General features: G+C 42.7%; 1 protein-coding gene across 1 annotated transcript; it reads left to right on the forward strand.

Moving 5' to 3' along the window:
• The first annotated feature begins 12,164 nt into the window (after positions 1-12,164).
• LOC121942013 lies at positions 12,165-17,539 on the forward strand. The gene is made up of 2 exons (XM_042485081.1): positions 12,165-12,889; positions 17,440-17,539. The coding sequence occupies exons 1-2, from the start codon at positions 12,165-12,167 to the stop codon at positions 17,537-17,539; spliced, it is 825 nt and encodes a 274-aa protein (XP_042341015.1).
• Positions 17,540-17,820: the final 281 nt, after the last annotated feature.

Raw genomic sequence — 17,820 nt, forward strand, 5'->3', positions numbered from 1 at the left:
TTTCTAACGATGCAGTTTCTCGAGATGGCATTACCTTGGCCTCTAGCACAACTGTAAGGAACCTCTGAGTTTTATCAAGATTTATCTTTTGCCTCTCATATAAAATAAACTTCAAGGACTGCTTTCTTTCACTTGCCTAACATCGCAAAAATTAGACATATCCTGTCCCAAAAAGATGCTGTGTTACAAGGGGTCTTTCTCTGGAGTTTTTCCTTGGGTAATGTGAGGATCTAAGGGCAGAGCGATGTCGTACACTGTAAAACCCTCTGAGGCAAACCATTTTTTGTGATAATGGGCTCTATAAATAAAATTGACTTGACTTATGAGCCTGCATTATATTACCTCCTCTGTGCCTGAGATTATAACCAATCCAGTCCCTTTTATCTCCTTTTACCTGTTGAAATACCTTTGAAGAGCCAATACAACACATTAAAATCTGCCAAAAAGTGATTGCAGCTCCTATCTTGTCACTAAAAGGTTGCCTTAAAATGACTTGATTCCATTCAAAGTGATATATTTGACAGATTATAGCTCACTCAGTCATTTTTAACCTGTGTAAATACCTTTAAAGGGCCAATGCATTGCATAAAATGCAAGTTTCAACTTGCCAAAAAGTGATTGCAGCTGCTATCTTGCCACTGAAAGGTTGTTACTGCCTCAAAATGACTAGATTTAATTCACAGTGATTATATTTGACAGACTGTAGCCCACTCAGTCTCCTTTATCTTTTTAAACAACTTAAAAAGACCAATGCAGCAAAAAATAATGCTATTTTTAACTTGCCAAAAAGTGACTGCTGCTCCTGCTGGCCTTGTGTGCGTAATGGGCTGGGGGTGTCAGACACTGTATTAAATTTATTATTGCAACCACTTTTGTGAACAGCAGTGTACCAAAGCTTTACCATCTTGTCTTTGTAGTCAGAAATACAACTTCATGGGGCAAGTTGGACAGCGCAAGTGTGTCAAAGCTCCACTCAAGCGCACTGCACAGTGCTTTAGTCCTGGACTGTTTGATTGTGATCACCAGCATCATCGTTACAACTACAACTAAAGGGACAGATCACCACCAAATCAAGAAGAAGAAGAGGGTAAAAGTTTTCAATGAGCTAGAAATAAAGTTTGGGAGACAACAACAATACATGTGGTGGCAATATACAGTCCGTCAGGAAAGACATAAACCAGGAAACTCAAAACAGGCATTCAAATGTAAAAGAAATGATCAAACATATAACTGGTTATATGTTTGATCACAGTTATACTGAAATATAACTACTATCCTGTTTTAAAGAGGTTTTAAATAGTTTGATTTGATAAGCTGTTTATCTTCCGTTCCATCCTTCCCTCACTCGTGAACAAGACCCCGAGGTACTTAAACTCCTTCACTTGGGGCAGGACTTCGTCCCCGATCCGGAGGGGGCACGCCACCCTTTTCCGGCTGAGAACCATGGTCTCGGATTTGGAGGTGCTGATTCTCATCCGGTGAGAGCTGAAGGTCACGGCCCGATGAAGCCAACAGGACCACATCATCTGCAAAGAGCAGAGACCCAATCCTGAGGTCACCAAACCGGACCCCCTCAACACCCTGGCTGCGCCTAGAAATTCTGTCCATAAAAGTTATGAACAGTGACAAAGGGCAGCCCTGGCGGAGTCCAACCCTCACCGGAAACGAGTTCAACTTACTGCCGGCAATGCGGACCAAGCTCTGGCACCGGTCATACAGGGAACGGACAGCCCATATCAGGGAGTCTGAAACCCCATATTCCCGGAGAACCCCCCACAGGACTCCCCGAGGGACACGGTTGAATTCCTTCTCCAAGTCCACAAAGCACATGTGGACTGGTCTGTCGTGGTGAAGAGGGAGCTGAGTCGAAAGGCAAAGCTCTCGATTTACCGGTCGATCTTCGTTCCTACCCTCACCTATGGTCACGAGCTTTGGGTAGTGACCGAAAGAACAAGATCGCGGGTACAAGCGGCCGAAATGAGTTTCCTCCGTAGGGTGGCTGGGCTCTCCCTTAGAGATAGGGTGAGAAGCTCGGTCATCCGGGAGGAGCTCGGAGTAGAGCCGCTGCTCCTCCGCGTTGAGAAGAGCCAGATGAGGTGGCTCGGGCATCTAATTAGGATGCCTCCAGGACGCCTCCCTGGTGAGGTGTTCAGGGCACGTCCCACCGGTAGGAGGCCCCGGGGAAGACCCAGGACACGCTGGAGAGACTACGTCTCACAGCTGGCCTGGGAACGCCTCGGGGTCCCCCGGGAAGAGCTGGACGAAGTGGCCGGGGAGAGGGAAGTCTGGGCTTCCCTGCTTAGGCTGCTGCCCCCGCGACCTGACCCCGGATAAGCGGAAGAAAATGGATGGATGGATGGAAGCTGTTTATTTTAAATTTGCTGAAATATGAGTATGAAAGAGAACTGTAATAAACTTTTAAACAAGAACCAGATTTTTTTTTCTCCCTTCTTCTTTTTTTAAACATTTTTTTTTTATGGCGGAACTTTAGGGTAATGTACTCAAAGGTGTAGCCCCAAAAATGTTTTTGAATTACTCAAATTATGTTTATTTGTTCTATTTCATGCCAAAAAACGTTGTTGTTGTTGTTGTTGTTGTTTTTGTTGTTATTGTTGTTTTTGTTGTTGTTTTTTCCTTCCAACTGGCATCATAATGCATGTTGCTGGGTAGATTTTGTTATCATTGAAAGAGCCGGGCTAGCTGTGTCCAGTCTCTGTGCTAAGCTAAGTTAACGGGGTCTTGGATCCAATGAAATATTTACCAAACACATATAAGAGAAGAATTGATTCTCTCATATAAATCTCACAGAGAAAGCACAAGAGTTCAGTTACTGATATTTTTTAACAATTCCTTCAGATATCTGAATGTCCAGCTGCCTGAATCAGGGATGGACAAATTGATTAATTCAATGATTTTGCTGTTTTTGTTGCAACCGCCCATGCCTCCGTCCTGCATCCCCCCAAGCCATGCATTTCTCTCTGTTAGCAAAAACATCTCTACCCCAGTAACAAATAAGATGCATAAATAAATCATAAACGGCTCAGATGTTACAATCATGATGCAACTGTTGTGTCTGTCTTCTCTCATCTTCTTGTCATCCTGGCATGCACACATGCACAGACACACACAAACATGCACTCACGCACACATGCACAGAAGGCTACAGTACTACTTATGTACAAGACATTTCAGTGGGAGTATAGTGTCAAGTGTTTACAAGCACATGGCACTGTTTTCTCTTTCACACCATGTGAAGTTCATTTCATCATTAATGCCTTTCATTTTACTGATAAGTATAAATAAATACAAGACAGCTAAATCCAATGATGAGTACAAGTAGGAGAGAGGGAAACAGGGAGAAAAAGCTAGAGCGTGAGGGAGCTAAGGCTTTCTGTCACACGCGCGCACGCGCACGCGCACACGCACACGCACACGCTCACGCACACACACACACACACACGCAAACGAAGGGGATCCCAGGAGAAAAAAGATGGCCTTGAACTATATATTCTGTTTATAGCATTGCTTCCTATCATAAGGGGCTCGTCCCTGTATTTTGCTCTTGCAGTTGTTGCAGTTAACAATGGGGTTATTGCAAATAAACAGCGTATTTAGAATAACAGCCAATTGAAAGCGACGCTGACCTTCATGGCATGAAGCTGCATTGTATATTATATGAACAACAATGGGCCTAATGTGGGAAACAACATACGGACAAATACTCTCTTATTTTTGCTCATATTGTTATTGTGTTATTGTTATTTTCTTTGTTACATTCCACTTTCTCTTTTTCATGCTGCTGTAACATTTGAAATTTCCCCCAATGGGGGATCAATAAAGGAATATTCTATTCTATTCTATATCCAGGATTTGTTCTCATTTTGTTAGTACCCAGGTGACTTTATGGTATGACTGTTTTCTTCTTTTCTTCCTTTTTGCTCTTGTCTTAGGTAAGAGACAATTTCCAGAGTGGTTAGGAGCACTCTTACCAAGATGAGCTTAAAAAATATATATATTTAATCATAATTATCATTTTTGCAGTTTACAAATTGTTGTCCAGTGCATGTAAAATACTTTTTTAAAATTTTTATTTTAAATTAGCATGAATATCTTTAATCAAATTTAGATGATGTTTTCCAGTAACTACAATGATCGAATTATTAAAGAAACCTCAGGAAGAGCAGTAGAGGATGATGAGGGATCCCTCTTCCAGGACGGACAGACGAGGAATAGATGTCGTAAATAACAAATGAAATACAATCATGGCAAAAAAGAAAGAGAAAGAGAGAGAGGGAGAGAGGGGGAGAGAGGCACAGCAATAATAGAAACAGATGCATGTCATATTACAATAACTGTAGTTGTGAAATTATTAATTGCTCTCTATGATGATGTTGTGATAATAACAGTCTCATGCATATGCTGATAGGGAGGTGTCCAAAGGCAAGATCACAACATCGGCGCAACCAGGACCAGACCACAATCAGGGCGAGCGGGGGGAACAGTATCAGTACAGCCACAGCACGAGCACAACCAAAGGCAGAGTTGCAGCATCAAGGCAGGGTCGCAGCATGTATCAGAATCTTTACACATGGCATAAAACCTGCCCTTATATAGTGTTTAGGGGGAGTTACCTGTGCTAATGGCTGTCTTATAATCAGTGGGATTTATCATAGAGCACAACTGGTGAGAGGATTTGGATTTAAGAATGTTTGGTGCATCTGGAGTTGACCTCTCTTGTATTTTCTCGTACCAGAAAATTAAGAGAAATTTAAGAGAATGTTGCTGCATATGGCCCAGCGTATAATAGACTAAATCCCAGGAATGAGAGAGGCACTGAATGTGTCAGTACCCGAAGATCTTCAAAATGCCACACAGTCCTCAACCCCAGCCCTCCTCATCTCCGTCACTGCCCTTCTTCAAAGTGGGTTAGTTGGGCTGTGTCACTGTATCTGCTGCTCCTTTGTACAAACTCTCTGGTCTGATCTTCTGTCATGGCCCCGGGGCCCAACGCAGCTGTGATGGACACAAATCCATTTGACAGCTTTTGCACACATATTCCCCAAAGCCTTCCTGAGCCTGGTCCCAAAGGCTTTCCTGGGGACGGCTCAAAGCGCTTCCTGGGGCAACACGATGCAGATGCACATGTAGGAACACACAGATCCGAAAGCCCACACACACAGGAAGTGTAAACCTTCTCCTGGGTGGATGAGCAGCTGAGTGGCCGCAGGGAGAACGCCCATATCTGAACTCTGAGCATACACACTCCTCTGTGTGGACACACATGGAGGTTGTATGTAAGTGACAGATGGTCGGGTTCGCTGTGTGAGTCCCCAGGGTGTGTCTGCTCGGTACCTGCAGCATGTGGAGGGACCTAGGGCGATGGACAGGACATGAAGAGATACTGTAGACAGGGCAGAAGAGGGTTACACACCAAGACACAAACAGGCGCTGCAGTAAAGTAAAATTTTCGGAACATTTTGAGATATCATGCAATGAGAATTCTAACAAATATTGTATCTGTAAAATCTGTAATTAGGGGAGGGCTCCCCCTGAAACTCATTGGAATCATCAGTCTGAGACCCCTCAGTTGACTGAGATTGCTTCAAGTAGAGTAGTTGTTTGTTTTGTTCTTTGCTAGTCAGTGTGATGTGTAGTGCACTCCTGGGGTTGTTTTGTTCTCCAAAATTTGTAGCCCAATGAGCATTAATGATTTTCATGCTACTCTACTCTACCTTGTTGTTTTTCCCTTGTCCTAGTGAACCTACCTGTGTGTTTAGCTGCTGCTGCTAACCACTCTCCCATCTGCTTGCTCCACTGCCTGCCTGCTCTTTCGGTAAAACCTCTCGAATCTCCACCTCTCCTCCATGCCACGTGGAAGACGCCACGGAGAACATCACTTCACTTGGAATTGGATGTGGACTTTCACTCCTCATGTTTGGACACGCACCACTCCACCTGGGATCCACCCCCCCCTCACCTTTGTAACACTGTTACATTTTTTCACGGTTTGTTGTCTCTGTTTGCGCCTGATTCCACCAGTTTGCTGTGGTCTGATCGTAACACTGACTGGCATAAATTTGAGTTGGGTACAGCCCTACATTAGATGCACGAATTGGCTCAAGCGGTTTGCACTCACAACCACAGAAAGACATAAAATATTCCCCCATCCCATTGTGTTCAGAGATCAGATGATTTTGTACATGGAGGTCTACCTTTTGATGCTGAGAAATCAATCCTGAGTTTATGTTGCTCTGAGCATCCACACACTGCAGCCCATGTCATAGCGTGAAGGGGAGGTGAGGGCTGGGACACGGAGGCTGATGTTGGACCTGAAAAGGGAGTGCATGCTAAATGAATAACAAAATGCTTCACTCTGCAAGAGCAGTGTGTAGTGGTGTCATAAAGGCAAAGTGCCAGCATTTCAGCATGTGTGTCTGGGCCAACTTCCACACCCTTTCATCAAAGCCTCAGTGAAATCATTTGAAGCTCAAAATGATTTCATTAGCAGTCAAAGCAACATGACATGAACAGAAACATGAGACATACACCCAGGAGTGTAATGGACAATGTGCAGATTCATTTGGATGTACGAGTGTATGGTGTCCACTAAACACAGCGTGCCAAAACCATTGTACAGGTCTCTCGTGTCATCACATGTCAGACATGTTTTTATTTAAAAAAACAACATAAAAAACCCCCAACAAAACAAAAACAAAAACAATTACTTCCACCCATGATGATGAGCTGTATCATCCATCCTCCTATCACTGCATAATGCACTTTCTAATGTATTTTTTCCACTTTTACATTGATGTTAAAAATTGACAGACTTCCCTGCATTTTCTGTGAAAATGTGAGACAGAGTGACCTCAAAACAGAACTCATTTGTGGTGCCATACCTTTGTATGAAAATGAGGTGATGTTTCACTCAGCAGAGCTGAGTGGACGAGGCTACCGTATCGTACCACCTGCTAGTCAGTAATTATTCATACGTGTAATAACCTGATATTATCAGTTATTGGTTTCCTGTCATTTAAAATGTGTGGATATTTTGAATTACTGATGAGATGCCTGATTACTATTCAGTTGTCATGGTTACAAATTCACATGATAAAGAAGAGGTTAAAATATTATTAATAATTTACAGGTAAATATGTGCCTTTAAAAAATGTATTTCATTGCTGGTTCAATATTTAAAAAAAAAATGTTAAAAGTTGTGTTTAATAATAATAATCTGTAATGTTATAATTTCCGGTTCACCTGGGTGTGCGAGGAAGTAGATAAAAAAGTGCGCAGCGGAGGAGGAGGAGAAGAACAAGGGCGGAGAGCAGAGACACAGATGAGTGAGAGGAGACAGACTACTCCGTGTTTGTTTTATTTATTTTTGGGTTTAACTGATTGTTAACGGTTCGCCAGTCAACACGCTCTTAAATTACAGAGTTATGGACTGTGAATTGCAGACAGAGCGTGTCTGTTTTCGGCTGCAAAATTGAGCTAGCGGAGTTAGCTTAGCCGCCGCCATCGTGGGAAAGACGTCGCCGCATTCCTCGCATTCCTTTCCCCGCACGGACGTCGGAGGAGGCTGCCGGAGCTGAGGGAGCTTCAGGGACGTCGTGGCTGTGTGTGTCAAGGGCCGAGGACCGACTTTTCCTGCTGGTTGGAGAGGCTGTGGAGGCTGCTGCTCATCGCTGCTGTTGTTGCTGCAGACGGAGAAGCCGGAGGAGGATTTCCCTGCGGTAGGAGCCGTTTACATTCCCCACACGGAGGTACTGTTGTCCTGCATGAGTTCTAAAGCGCGCCAACGATCCCAAAAAAAAAAAAGCAAGCTTGCTAAAACAAATTTAAACAGAGTGCACTCCAAAAGAAAGACTAATTACTAAGAAAACCCTGGGTATTTATTTATTTTTTTTTTTTCATATTAAAGGGTTTGCATTGTCTTTAAATATTGTTAATACAAACTCTACAACAGAGATTCAGTGTTTGTGTTTTTTCCTCCTGTTTATATTAGGGTAAGGTTTAAAGGAAAAAACCAGAGGTATGCCTGTTAGCCTCTAAATATACAAGACAGTGAGAGTCATATTTTTCCCTAGACAGTTACTTTACAATGAGATGTCTCTTTCACCATATGAGTATAAATTAGAGTTTGAGGAGCCTTGATGCTTTATTTAGTGTTAAGTAAATTGTCTCATATTTAACGAGCCGATGGTGAAAAGGGTTACATACGCACTAACACTCCAATGACGCATTTGGGGTTCAGTATCTTGCCCAAGGATACTTCGACATGTTGACTGGAGGAGCTTCTGATCGGACCTTCCAATCAGAGGACAGCCCGCTCTACTGCTGAGCCACAGCCTCCTCAACGCGGCCAGTAGGAACCTGCCACATGCGCATGAAACGTGTAAGGACAGTATCAGGTTGTAACACTGCCCCTTTATCATGTAGTACAAAGAGCGCAAGTGCACATGGGGCAAATGGGAGGGGAGGTGGAAGAGTCCCACAAACCTGGACTTTGCAGGAGTCCGTTGTTTGGTTCCCGTTTGAATCTGTGATGATTATGTGCTGTTGCACAACCACGTGCCACCTCATCCCACCATGTGCCTTTGCATCAGTGTAGCTGCATGTGTAAAAAACAGACACAGAAGGATACATAACTCATAATATGTAGATGCGGAAGCCCACTAAAAGACTTGCAACATGTGAAGAGTTAAGATGAGAACATGCTAACCAACAAAAGGAGGAACATGGTAAGGTGTGGAAAAAATATCACATTCAGACAGAAAGCAAACACCAGAATGTCAGCAGTTTATTTTACTGATCCACTGCCCCTCTCAGCTGCTTTCCAAGCACCCTTCCCAACATGGATCCGATTCCGTTCCGGTTCCCTCACCTTATTTTGAACTTTTCAGAGCACTTAATTCCATTCACACTGATGAATGGAATTAATGTAACACAGATATAGCCCTACGTTTTGTAAGCAAAAATAACTTGCTGAAAGTCACAATCTCACGGAGAGGAGGTTTAGTAGCAATGACCAAATGAGTAGTAGAGAGGTAAGTTAAGCAATCTGGTTGGTCCACAAGACATTTAGAATGTGCTCAAATTTGCATAACAGTATACCTTCCTCATTACTAGGAGAATTACTTACCATCTCTGAGTCACCACTGTCGAGGAAAACATATTATCATCATACCAAGTCAGGCAGGGGGCGCAATATCAACCAACATCAATTTCATTTAATTGAAGAGCTATGCTAAAAAAGAGTAAGTACAGCTGAACAAATGAAAAATAACAGCCAACTCACTGATGGTGTAAACTATAAACTTACACAAGGTTGACATTAACCAGAATAAACCATCATGTTCTGAACAGACACATCATAAACACTGACTGAAAAAGTGACATTTGCGTGTGTGAACATAAAACAGCAAACTTCACTGCAAACTAGAAACTACACGGTCCAGCACTAGGCATGACGGGAAACCTACGCTATATGATTAGGACCGCAGCAAAAACGTTGTTTTTGAAAGGCTAAACACCATCAAGAAACAGAATATTTAGTAGGAAAACGTGTTGTGAATTTTGGAAACCATGACACCTCTTTTTTTTTAAATAGACTTTTGGACTTTACCTTGCTCTTGAGTTATTAGAAATGTTTGTCATCCTCTGCCATCCTATCAGCTATGCCACTGACAAGGAGGCTGCGAAAAAAAAAATACAGGTAATGTTTGCAGATGTAGTAACTAGTCTATGGAAAAATCTTTTTCATTTGTTATTTATTTATTTATTTATTTTTAGCTTTTTAGCATCTTAGTTGTAATAAGACTGAGCAAGCTGAGCATTTCTGTTTTTATAACTGGTGTTATTTATTTTGTTTGGGAAACCCCAAGATCGACAGGGACTAGAAAACCTGTCTGCAGGTCATTGCCAAGGTTCAACCTACTTGCTGGAGTAGTAAACTAGGATTAATTTCATATAGGATTCTACTGGAGGATCCGCACCATGGTGTAGTGGACTGCCTTGGCGTGGTCATTACATTTTTCCTCTGAGGAACTCCAGAGCTCAACGTCCCCTGGGCAAGTGGGGGACACGTCAAGAGACACTGTTTTACAACCCAAAACATCCAACAGAGGGTTGTTAATTAACTTAACTGATACTCTATGTAGGCATCTGCAAACACATTCTGCTTTTAAGCCACAGGAAGTGTTCGTACTTGTACAAGTACTTGGCCCTTTCCATCACAAGATGCGTGGGAGATAGGCACTCTTGAGGCCACGTCCAGCATACCACAGGATGTAAGATTTCTGAATGACCTCCTGGGGTCACTCAGGCACATGTAGCAACAGTCATTCATTGGCCCCCCTGCTGAGGTGTCAAAAGGCAGGACATGTTGTAAAGTCTTTATAAATCCTTGTGTTGAGACTAACATCTGACAGAAACACTTGGAACTAGGTTGTGAGTTAAAGTTTAACTTAATTCTCTAATCCTTCTCTTTGTAGGTAAGAGTTTGTCTATGTACTTTGATGAAGAAGTAGGACCAACTCCCATTCTTTTATCATTTAATTTTTGTTCCCTTTTTGTGGTGGAGCCCTATTGCCATCTAAGTGACCTTAATTATCATTAATCTCGTAACCAACTTTATAGTTACATCTTATTTTGCATTCATTGTATGATGTTAAAAAGTAATCCTATATCTAAGTAATCACCAAGTTTGTTAGGATCCATGGTACAATGTTATGTTATGTGTGGTCATTTCACAGAATTGAGCAAAGGATCTTCAGAATCATGTGTTACGTTATAAATTGCCTTTAGGTCTCCTAACATGTATTTGAAGTTACTGTGATGAGACTATAGTGGTGATGAGATACGTGAATTTATACACCACGGGTTAGATCGCGTAATTCGTCCAGAGACATAGACATAAATGTCTCCTAAATTACATTAGGTCTTTTAGAAACTAATTCCAGATGTGCGATCGCTCGGTGCAAAAGTTCGCTAACTCCGCCTTCCATCCGCATCCCCAAATCGAAAGATAAAAACTTAGTGAGCTTCTCAAGCTCTCTCTTAAGTTTTTACTCCTCTCAGGCTTCTCAAGTCTTCTCTCTTCTGAAGTTCTTCTTCAAGCCTCTTCAGGCTTCTTTTCACTCCCTTTTTTTAACTTTTTCTTTTCTTCAATTTTATAAGCAGAGCCACAACAGCTCACCAGAGCTTTGCTGAACTTTACTTTTGAAGCCATTTTCTTTTAAATCTCTTTGAAGCTTTTCTTTATACCAGTTTTTGGTCAGTAAAGACACTTTTGGTAATTCGTTTTAAGTAAACTCAAATTAATAATTTAAAGTGATTCCCTCAGACCAGTGAGACTACTTTTGATTATTTCTGCGAGTTTTAATTGAGGAGGACACTCCACGATTCGCCATCAACTCTGCCACGGATCTAGAAGCAACACCTGCTGCACAAACTATCAGCATCCGTTGCCTGCCCTTAAGGACTTTGTTTAAAGACTTTTACCGGTTCGCTGAGGCGAACACCGAGGCCAGTTAAAGACCGCCGCACACCGACTCCACCTGCCCAGCCACCGCCGCCTTTCAGCGGGTCACCTTGTCTGGAAGACGCACCGCAGCTCTCCCCTGGAGTGACGCGAGGACCTGGACCTCCCCGGAGAAGTCTAATCAAGTTGGCAAAAGTAGGCAGAATAACATTTTCTAGTGATCAGAGTTGATGTCGTATAGCGAAGCTTTAATGCCAAATTTCTTAATTCTACGTCACCGTTGAGTGCGCATCCACGCTTTAGACGGTCACGTATTTCCCCCACTATCATCCATAATTAATCATTTACATCACCTGAACATACATCACTTAGGTTCCCTTTCATGTGTTCACTGTCCTTTATGTCATACTATTTCCTCTATTTACTCCTCATTTTATTAGCCTAAATAAATTATTCTCATTTATCGCCAAGTCGTTGTCCGTGGATAATATTTCATGATAGAAACAAGATCAATGTATACAGGATAAACGGTACAGATTATGAGATTGATTAAAGTAATGACATGTCTTAACACTGTCACAATTTAAGATTTAATTTTCTCCTGAATGGAGAATGGTGCCCCTTTTACTTTAACGAGTGCAAAATCCAAATTCTAACGTAGTTATTACTAACCGCTACAATGGAAAATCCCTCTTTAGCTGCGAAAGTTAGCAAGCCCCCTGTAGCCGGTGCGGACCAACATAGCGTCGCCTCTGCTAGCCGTCCCCAGGCAACCCCCGTGCAGCCGGGAGGCTGGGTGACTGTCCGAGCGAAGCATAGTAAGCCAAAGCCCACGGTACACCACCCACCCCCCCTTCACGTTTCAAATAAGCACTCCCCGCTAAGCAGCACACCGACCGAGGACACAACCCTGGTCATTGGTAGCTCTATTTTGCGAAACGTGATGTTAGTGACACCAGCAGCTATAGTCAAATGCATCCCTGGGGCCAGAGGGGGCGACGGTGAGTCAAATCTAAAGGTGCTGGCTAAGGCTAAACGTAAATACAGTAAGACTGTTATTCACATCGGCGGCAATGACACCCGGTTATGCCAATCGGAGGTCACTAAAATCAACATCGAGTCAGTGTGTGAGTACGCAAAGACGATGTCGGACACCGTAAACTTCTCTGGACCCCTCCCCAATGTGACCAGTGATGACATGTTTAGCCGCATGTCAGCACTCAACCGCTGGTTGTCGAACTGGTGTCCAGCAAATGATGTGGGCTTCGTTAATAATTGGCACGCTTTTTGGGGTAAACCTGGTCTTATCCGGAGGGACGGCATCCATCCCACTTTGGGGATGGATGCCGTCCCTCCGAGTTTACTAGAAGCCCAAAGCCATGACATCCCAGAATTGGGACCAGGGTGCAGAGTCACAGTCTTACACGCTTCTCTGAGCTTCCTCTAGCACAGTCACACACCCATAATGTAAATGTTATAAAAACGGTATCTGTCCCCCGACCACTTCATTTGTTTAAATCTAAAATAAATAAAAGGGGAGTCGTATATAAAAATATCATAAAAATGAATACATTTCCTGTCAAACAGCATCATAACAGCAGAATTAAATGCGGATTCTTAAACATTAGATCCCTATCAACCAAAGCTCTTTTAGTCACTGATTTAATATTGGATAATCATATTGATTTATTATGTCTCACTGAGACCTGGCTTTGTCCTGATGAGTACGTTAGCCTGAATGAATCCACTCCTCCTGGTCATATAAATAGTCACATTGCGTGCGATTCAGTTCAGCAATTCACCCTAAAGCTAAGCTTAACTATAGTTCATTTCAAAGCCTTTTTCTTAGTCCTTCTCACCCATCCTGGAAAACTCTACAGCCAATTCTATTTGTTATAGTGACCCGCGCCCCCGGCCCATACTCTCTTATATCAAGTTTGGTACTTAAATCAGACAAAATAATAAGTAATTAGCATAGGGGATTTTAACATTCACATGGTTTTTTATAGTGATAGCCTTAGTTCTGCTTTCTCCACGCTTTTGGATTCAATTGGCTTTAGTGTGTACATAAACCCAGCCACTACTACAACCACACCCTAGTCCTTGCATACGGCATCGATATTGAAGATTTATTAGCCTTCCCTGAGAATCCCGCTCTGTCAGACCATTATTTCATGACTTTCAATTTTTTATTACTCGACTACAAGCCTCTCAGTAAGAGTTACTATTCTAGATGTCTATCTGATTCAGCAGTGGCTAAATTTAAGAAATTGATTCCTTCTGCATTGAAATCATTATCATGTCTTACAGTGACTGAGAATACTCTTACTAACTTAATTCATTCTCAAATTGTCTTGCTGATAGTGCTACTGGCTCACTGCGATCAGCTCTCAACTCTGTTGCTCCTTTCAAGAAGGAAATAATCAAACAAAGAAAATTAGCCCCATGGTTTAACCCCCAGATTCACAAATTGAAACAAACATTTCGAAAATTTGATAGAAGTTGGCGTTCAACCAACCTGGTTTAGTCTGGCTGGATGGTCTTAAAATGTATAAGAAGGCCCTCCGCCATGCCAGAGCAAACCATTACTCATCATTAATTGACAAAAATAACAACAATCCCAGATTTCTTTTCAACACTGTAGCCAGGCTGACTCAGAGTCACAGCTCGATAGAGCCTTGTATTCCTTCGGCCCTAAGCAGTGATGACTTTATCAGTTTCTTTAATGATAAAATTATAACTATTCAAGATAGAATCCTTCACCTCTTGCCCGTAACTGACCTGACCCCGGACTCAGGTAGCTTGGATATGGCAGCAGGGCCTGGAATATATTTGGACAATTTTGCCCCCATTGACCTTCCGTGACTCTCTACTCTGATTTCTGCATCTAAGCCATCAACATGCCTGCTAGACCCCATCCCAACTTGGCTACTTAAGAAGGCTTTACCCTTATCAGACAATTCTTTATTAGATATAATCAATGCGTCTTTATTAACGGCTATGTACCACAGTCCTTTGAAGTAGCTGTCATTAAACCTCTTCTAAAGAAGCCCACTCTCGATCCTGAGATTTTAGCTAACTATAGATTGATATCTAATCTCCCCTTTATTTCTAAAATCCTTGAGAGAGTGGTTGCTCATCAACTCTGTGACTTTCTCCAAGGTAATAGTTTTTTCGAGGACTTTCAGTCAGGCTTTAGACTTCTTCATAGCACAGAGATGGCACTAGTAAAAATTAATAATGACTTATTGATTGCTTATGATTCAGGTCTGGTCTCTGTTTTTATCCTTTTAGATCTCTTTGTGCGCTTTTGACACCATTGACCATCAAATCTTACTGCACAGAATGGAACACTTAATTGGCCTTAAAGGAATGGCACTAACCTGGTTTAAATCATACTTATCAGATAGTTCCCAATTTGTTCACATCAATGATCAATCGTCCGCGCATACTAAGGTCTGCTTAATAGGGGGGGCCACAAGGTTCTGTGCTTGGACCAATTGTTTTTACTTTATATATGCTTCTCTGGGCAAGATTATTAGAAAACACGCTATAAATTTTCATTGTTATGCTGACGATACACAAATGTATCTATCTATGAAACCAGATGAAACTGATCAGCTATGTAGACTCGTAAAAGACTGGATGAGCCGTAATTTCTTGATGTTGAATTCAGACAAAACTGAGGTTATTTCTCTTGGCCCCAAACACCTCAGAAACTGCCTTTCTAACAACGTCATTTCTCTAGATGGCATTACCTTGGCCTCTAGCACATCTGTAAGGAACCTCTGAGTTTTATTTGATCAAGATTTATCTTTTGCCTCCCATATAAAACAAACTTCAAGGACTGCTTTCTTTCACTTGCGTAACATCACAAAAATTAGACATATCCTGTCCCAAACAGATGCTGAAAAATTAGTACATGCATTTGTCACCTCTAGGCTGTATTACTGTAATTCCCTATTATTCGGTTGCCCCAACAAATCACTTCGGTCTCTCCAACTGGTGCAGAATGCTGCTGCTCGTGTTCTAACAGGAACCAAGAAAAGGGATCATATTTCTCCTGTTTTAGCTTTGTTGCACTGGCTCCCTGTAAAATCCAGGATTGAATTCAAAATCCTCCTTCTTACTTACAAAGCTCTAAGTGGTCAGGCTCCATCCTATCTGTCGCGCCTCATAATTTCTTACCAACCCTCAAGATCACTGCGCTGAAAATGCAGGATTACTTGTGGTTCCCAAAGTTTCCAAATATAGGATAGGAACCAGAGCCTTCAGCTACCATGCTCCTCTCTTATGGAACCATCTTCCAGTTTCAGTCAGGGAGGCAGACACCGTTTCCACTTTTAAGGGTAGAATTAAGACCTTCCTCTTGATAAAGTTTAAAATTAGGGCTGGCTCAGGTTGCCCGGACCTGCCCATAGTTAGGCTGACATAGGTTTAACCTGCCGGGGGACTTTCTATAGGGGTCAGAGAGCAGTGTTAGTCCCACTGCTCTCTGACCTTTATATTTAAGCCATAATAGCTGATTAGTGACCCTAGTTTCGTTCGTGTGTATATTCCTGGAGCACAGGTTTCTTGTGCTCAGTTGAAATTCCCGTCCGTGTGACGGGGAGGAGGGGGAGGTTGCAGAGCTTTCGGCCCGATCCGGCGGGGGTGGTTTTGGGTCCGTTCAGACCTGCCACTCTGGCTCTGCTTCCTCTCTCTTGCTTTCTTTTCTATTACTGCTCTCTGATATTCATATTTAAGTTATAATTGCTGATCAGTGACTCTAGGATCCTCATTGAGTGTTTATCCTTTTTACTGCTCACCACCTTGGGTATGTTGTACTGCACTACGCTAATCCCATTGCCTCTCCGGAGCATTCCTGCTCTCTTGTTTCCGAGCTGTCCCGGATCCCGGCCACAACCCTGGCTGTGCCTGATCGTTGTGATATCTATGCTGGCGCTGTGACCCTGCCTTTGGTTGTGCTCATGCTGTGGCTGCACTGATACTGTACCCCCCACTCGCCCTGATCGTGGTCTTGGTCCTGGTTTCTTATTAACACACACAATATCATCATAGAGTGCATTCGATAATGTCACACTGATTGTTATTGTAATTTGACATGCGTCTTTTTCCACTATTGCTGTGCTTCTCTCCCACTCTCTTTCTCTTTTGCCACAATCGTATTTCATTTGTTATTTACGACATCCGTCTGTCCGTCCTGGAAGAGGAATCCCTCAACATCCTCTGCTGCTCTTCCTGAGGTTTCTTCCTTTATTTTCCCCATTACAGGGGTTCTTTTTCAGGAGTTTTACCTTGGGTGATGTGAGGGTCTAAGGGCAGAGTCACTTGACAACTGACGTGAGTGACTGTTTTCCAGTCATTGGTCAGACTCTGTATTTCCATGGAAACTGAGATTTTTTTTTTTTTTAAATTTTGAGAACCCACTTTGATTATACATTTTTATTTGTTGGTAGGAGTGCTAAAATATCATTTGAGCACTTCAGTGATGCTTGCAGACTACATCACTGTCCTGCTCAAATGACATTTAAGCACACCCTCTCATGTAATATTGTTTAAATCTGTCACCTTTTGAATGTTACCATGACTGTCATTTCCCTATTTGTTGCATTGCCATTGATTATTTATGTTTATTGAAACATGAGGTATTGTAGTTTCCTCCTAAGTGGACAGCTGAAAGCTTACAGGGGTGTTAGTTAGTGTTAGTTTGGTGAAGGAGAGAAACTTAGTGTCATGGTTCCTGCATTCTCCTCCTCCCCTTCACTGCCAGTATTTTTCCACTCACCTCACTCTGACCTGCTCTACCTGCCAGCCACGCCCACTGCTGCAGCCTGCTCTCCCTCAGCTGCAGCTCATCATCAATCAGCCCAGTATTTAAGACACTCCAACACGTTCACTCACTGCCAGATTGTTCCTCTGCTATGCATGACTCTCCAGCGTTCTATTGCCAGACCTCCTGTTCCCGACCAGCTCTCTGTGCCTGCCACCCCGTGTACCTACCTGCCTTCTGTCCCCGACCACGTGCTTCGCTTCGGCGTTCAGGAAATCTGACGGCTCCACTGGCAAAGACCTCCCCGCTTGACCACGACGATCCTTCAGCCTGCTCCTCGACGGTACCGTTGAATTCTTAGGAAGAAACCTCAGGAAGAGAGGCAGAGGATGATGAGGGATCCCTCTTCCAGGATGGACAGATGTGCAATAGATGTCATAAATAACAAATGAAATACAATTGTGGCAAAAAGGAAAGATAAAGAGAGAGGGGGGAGGAGGAGAGAGGGGGAGAGAGGCACTGCAATAATGTAAACAGATGCATGTCATAATACAATAATGAT

Source organism: Plectropomus leopardus, chromosome 4 (genome assembly GCF_008729295.1).
Source record: "Plectropomus leopardus isolate mb chromosome 4, YSFRI_Pleo_2.0, whole genome shotgun sequence".
Lineage (NCBI taxonomy): Eukaryota > Metazoa > Chordata > Actinopteri > Perciformes > Serranidae > Plectropomus > Plectropomus leopardus.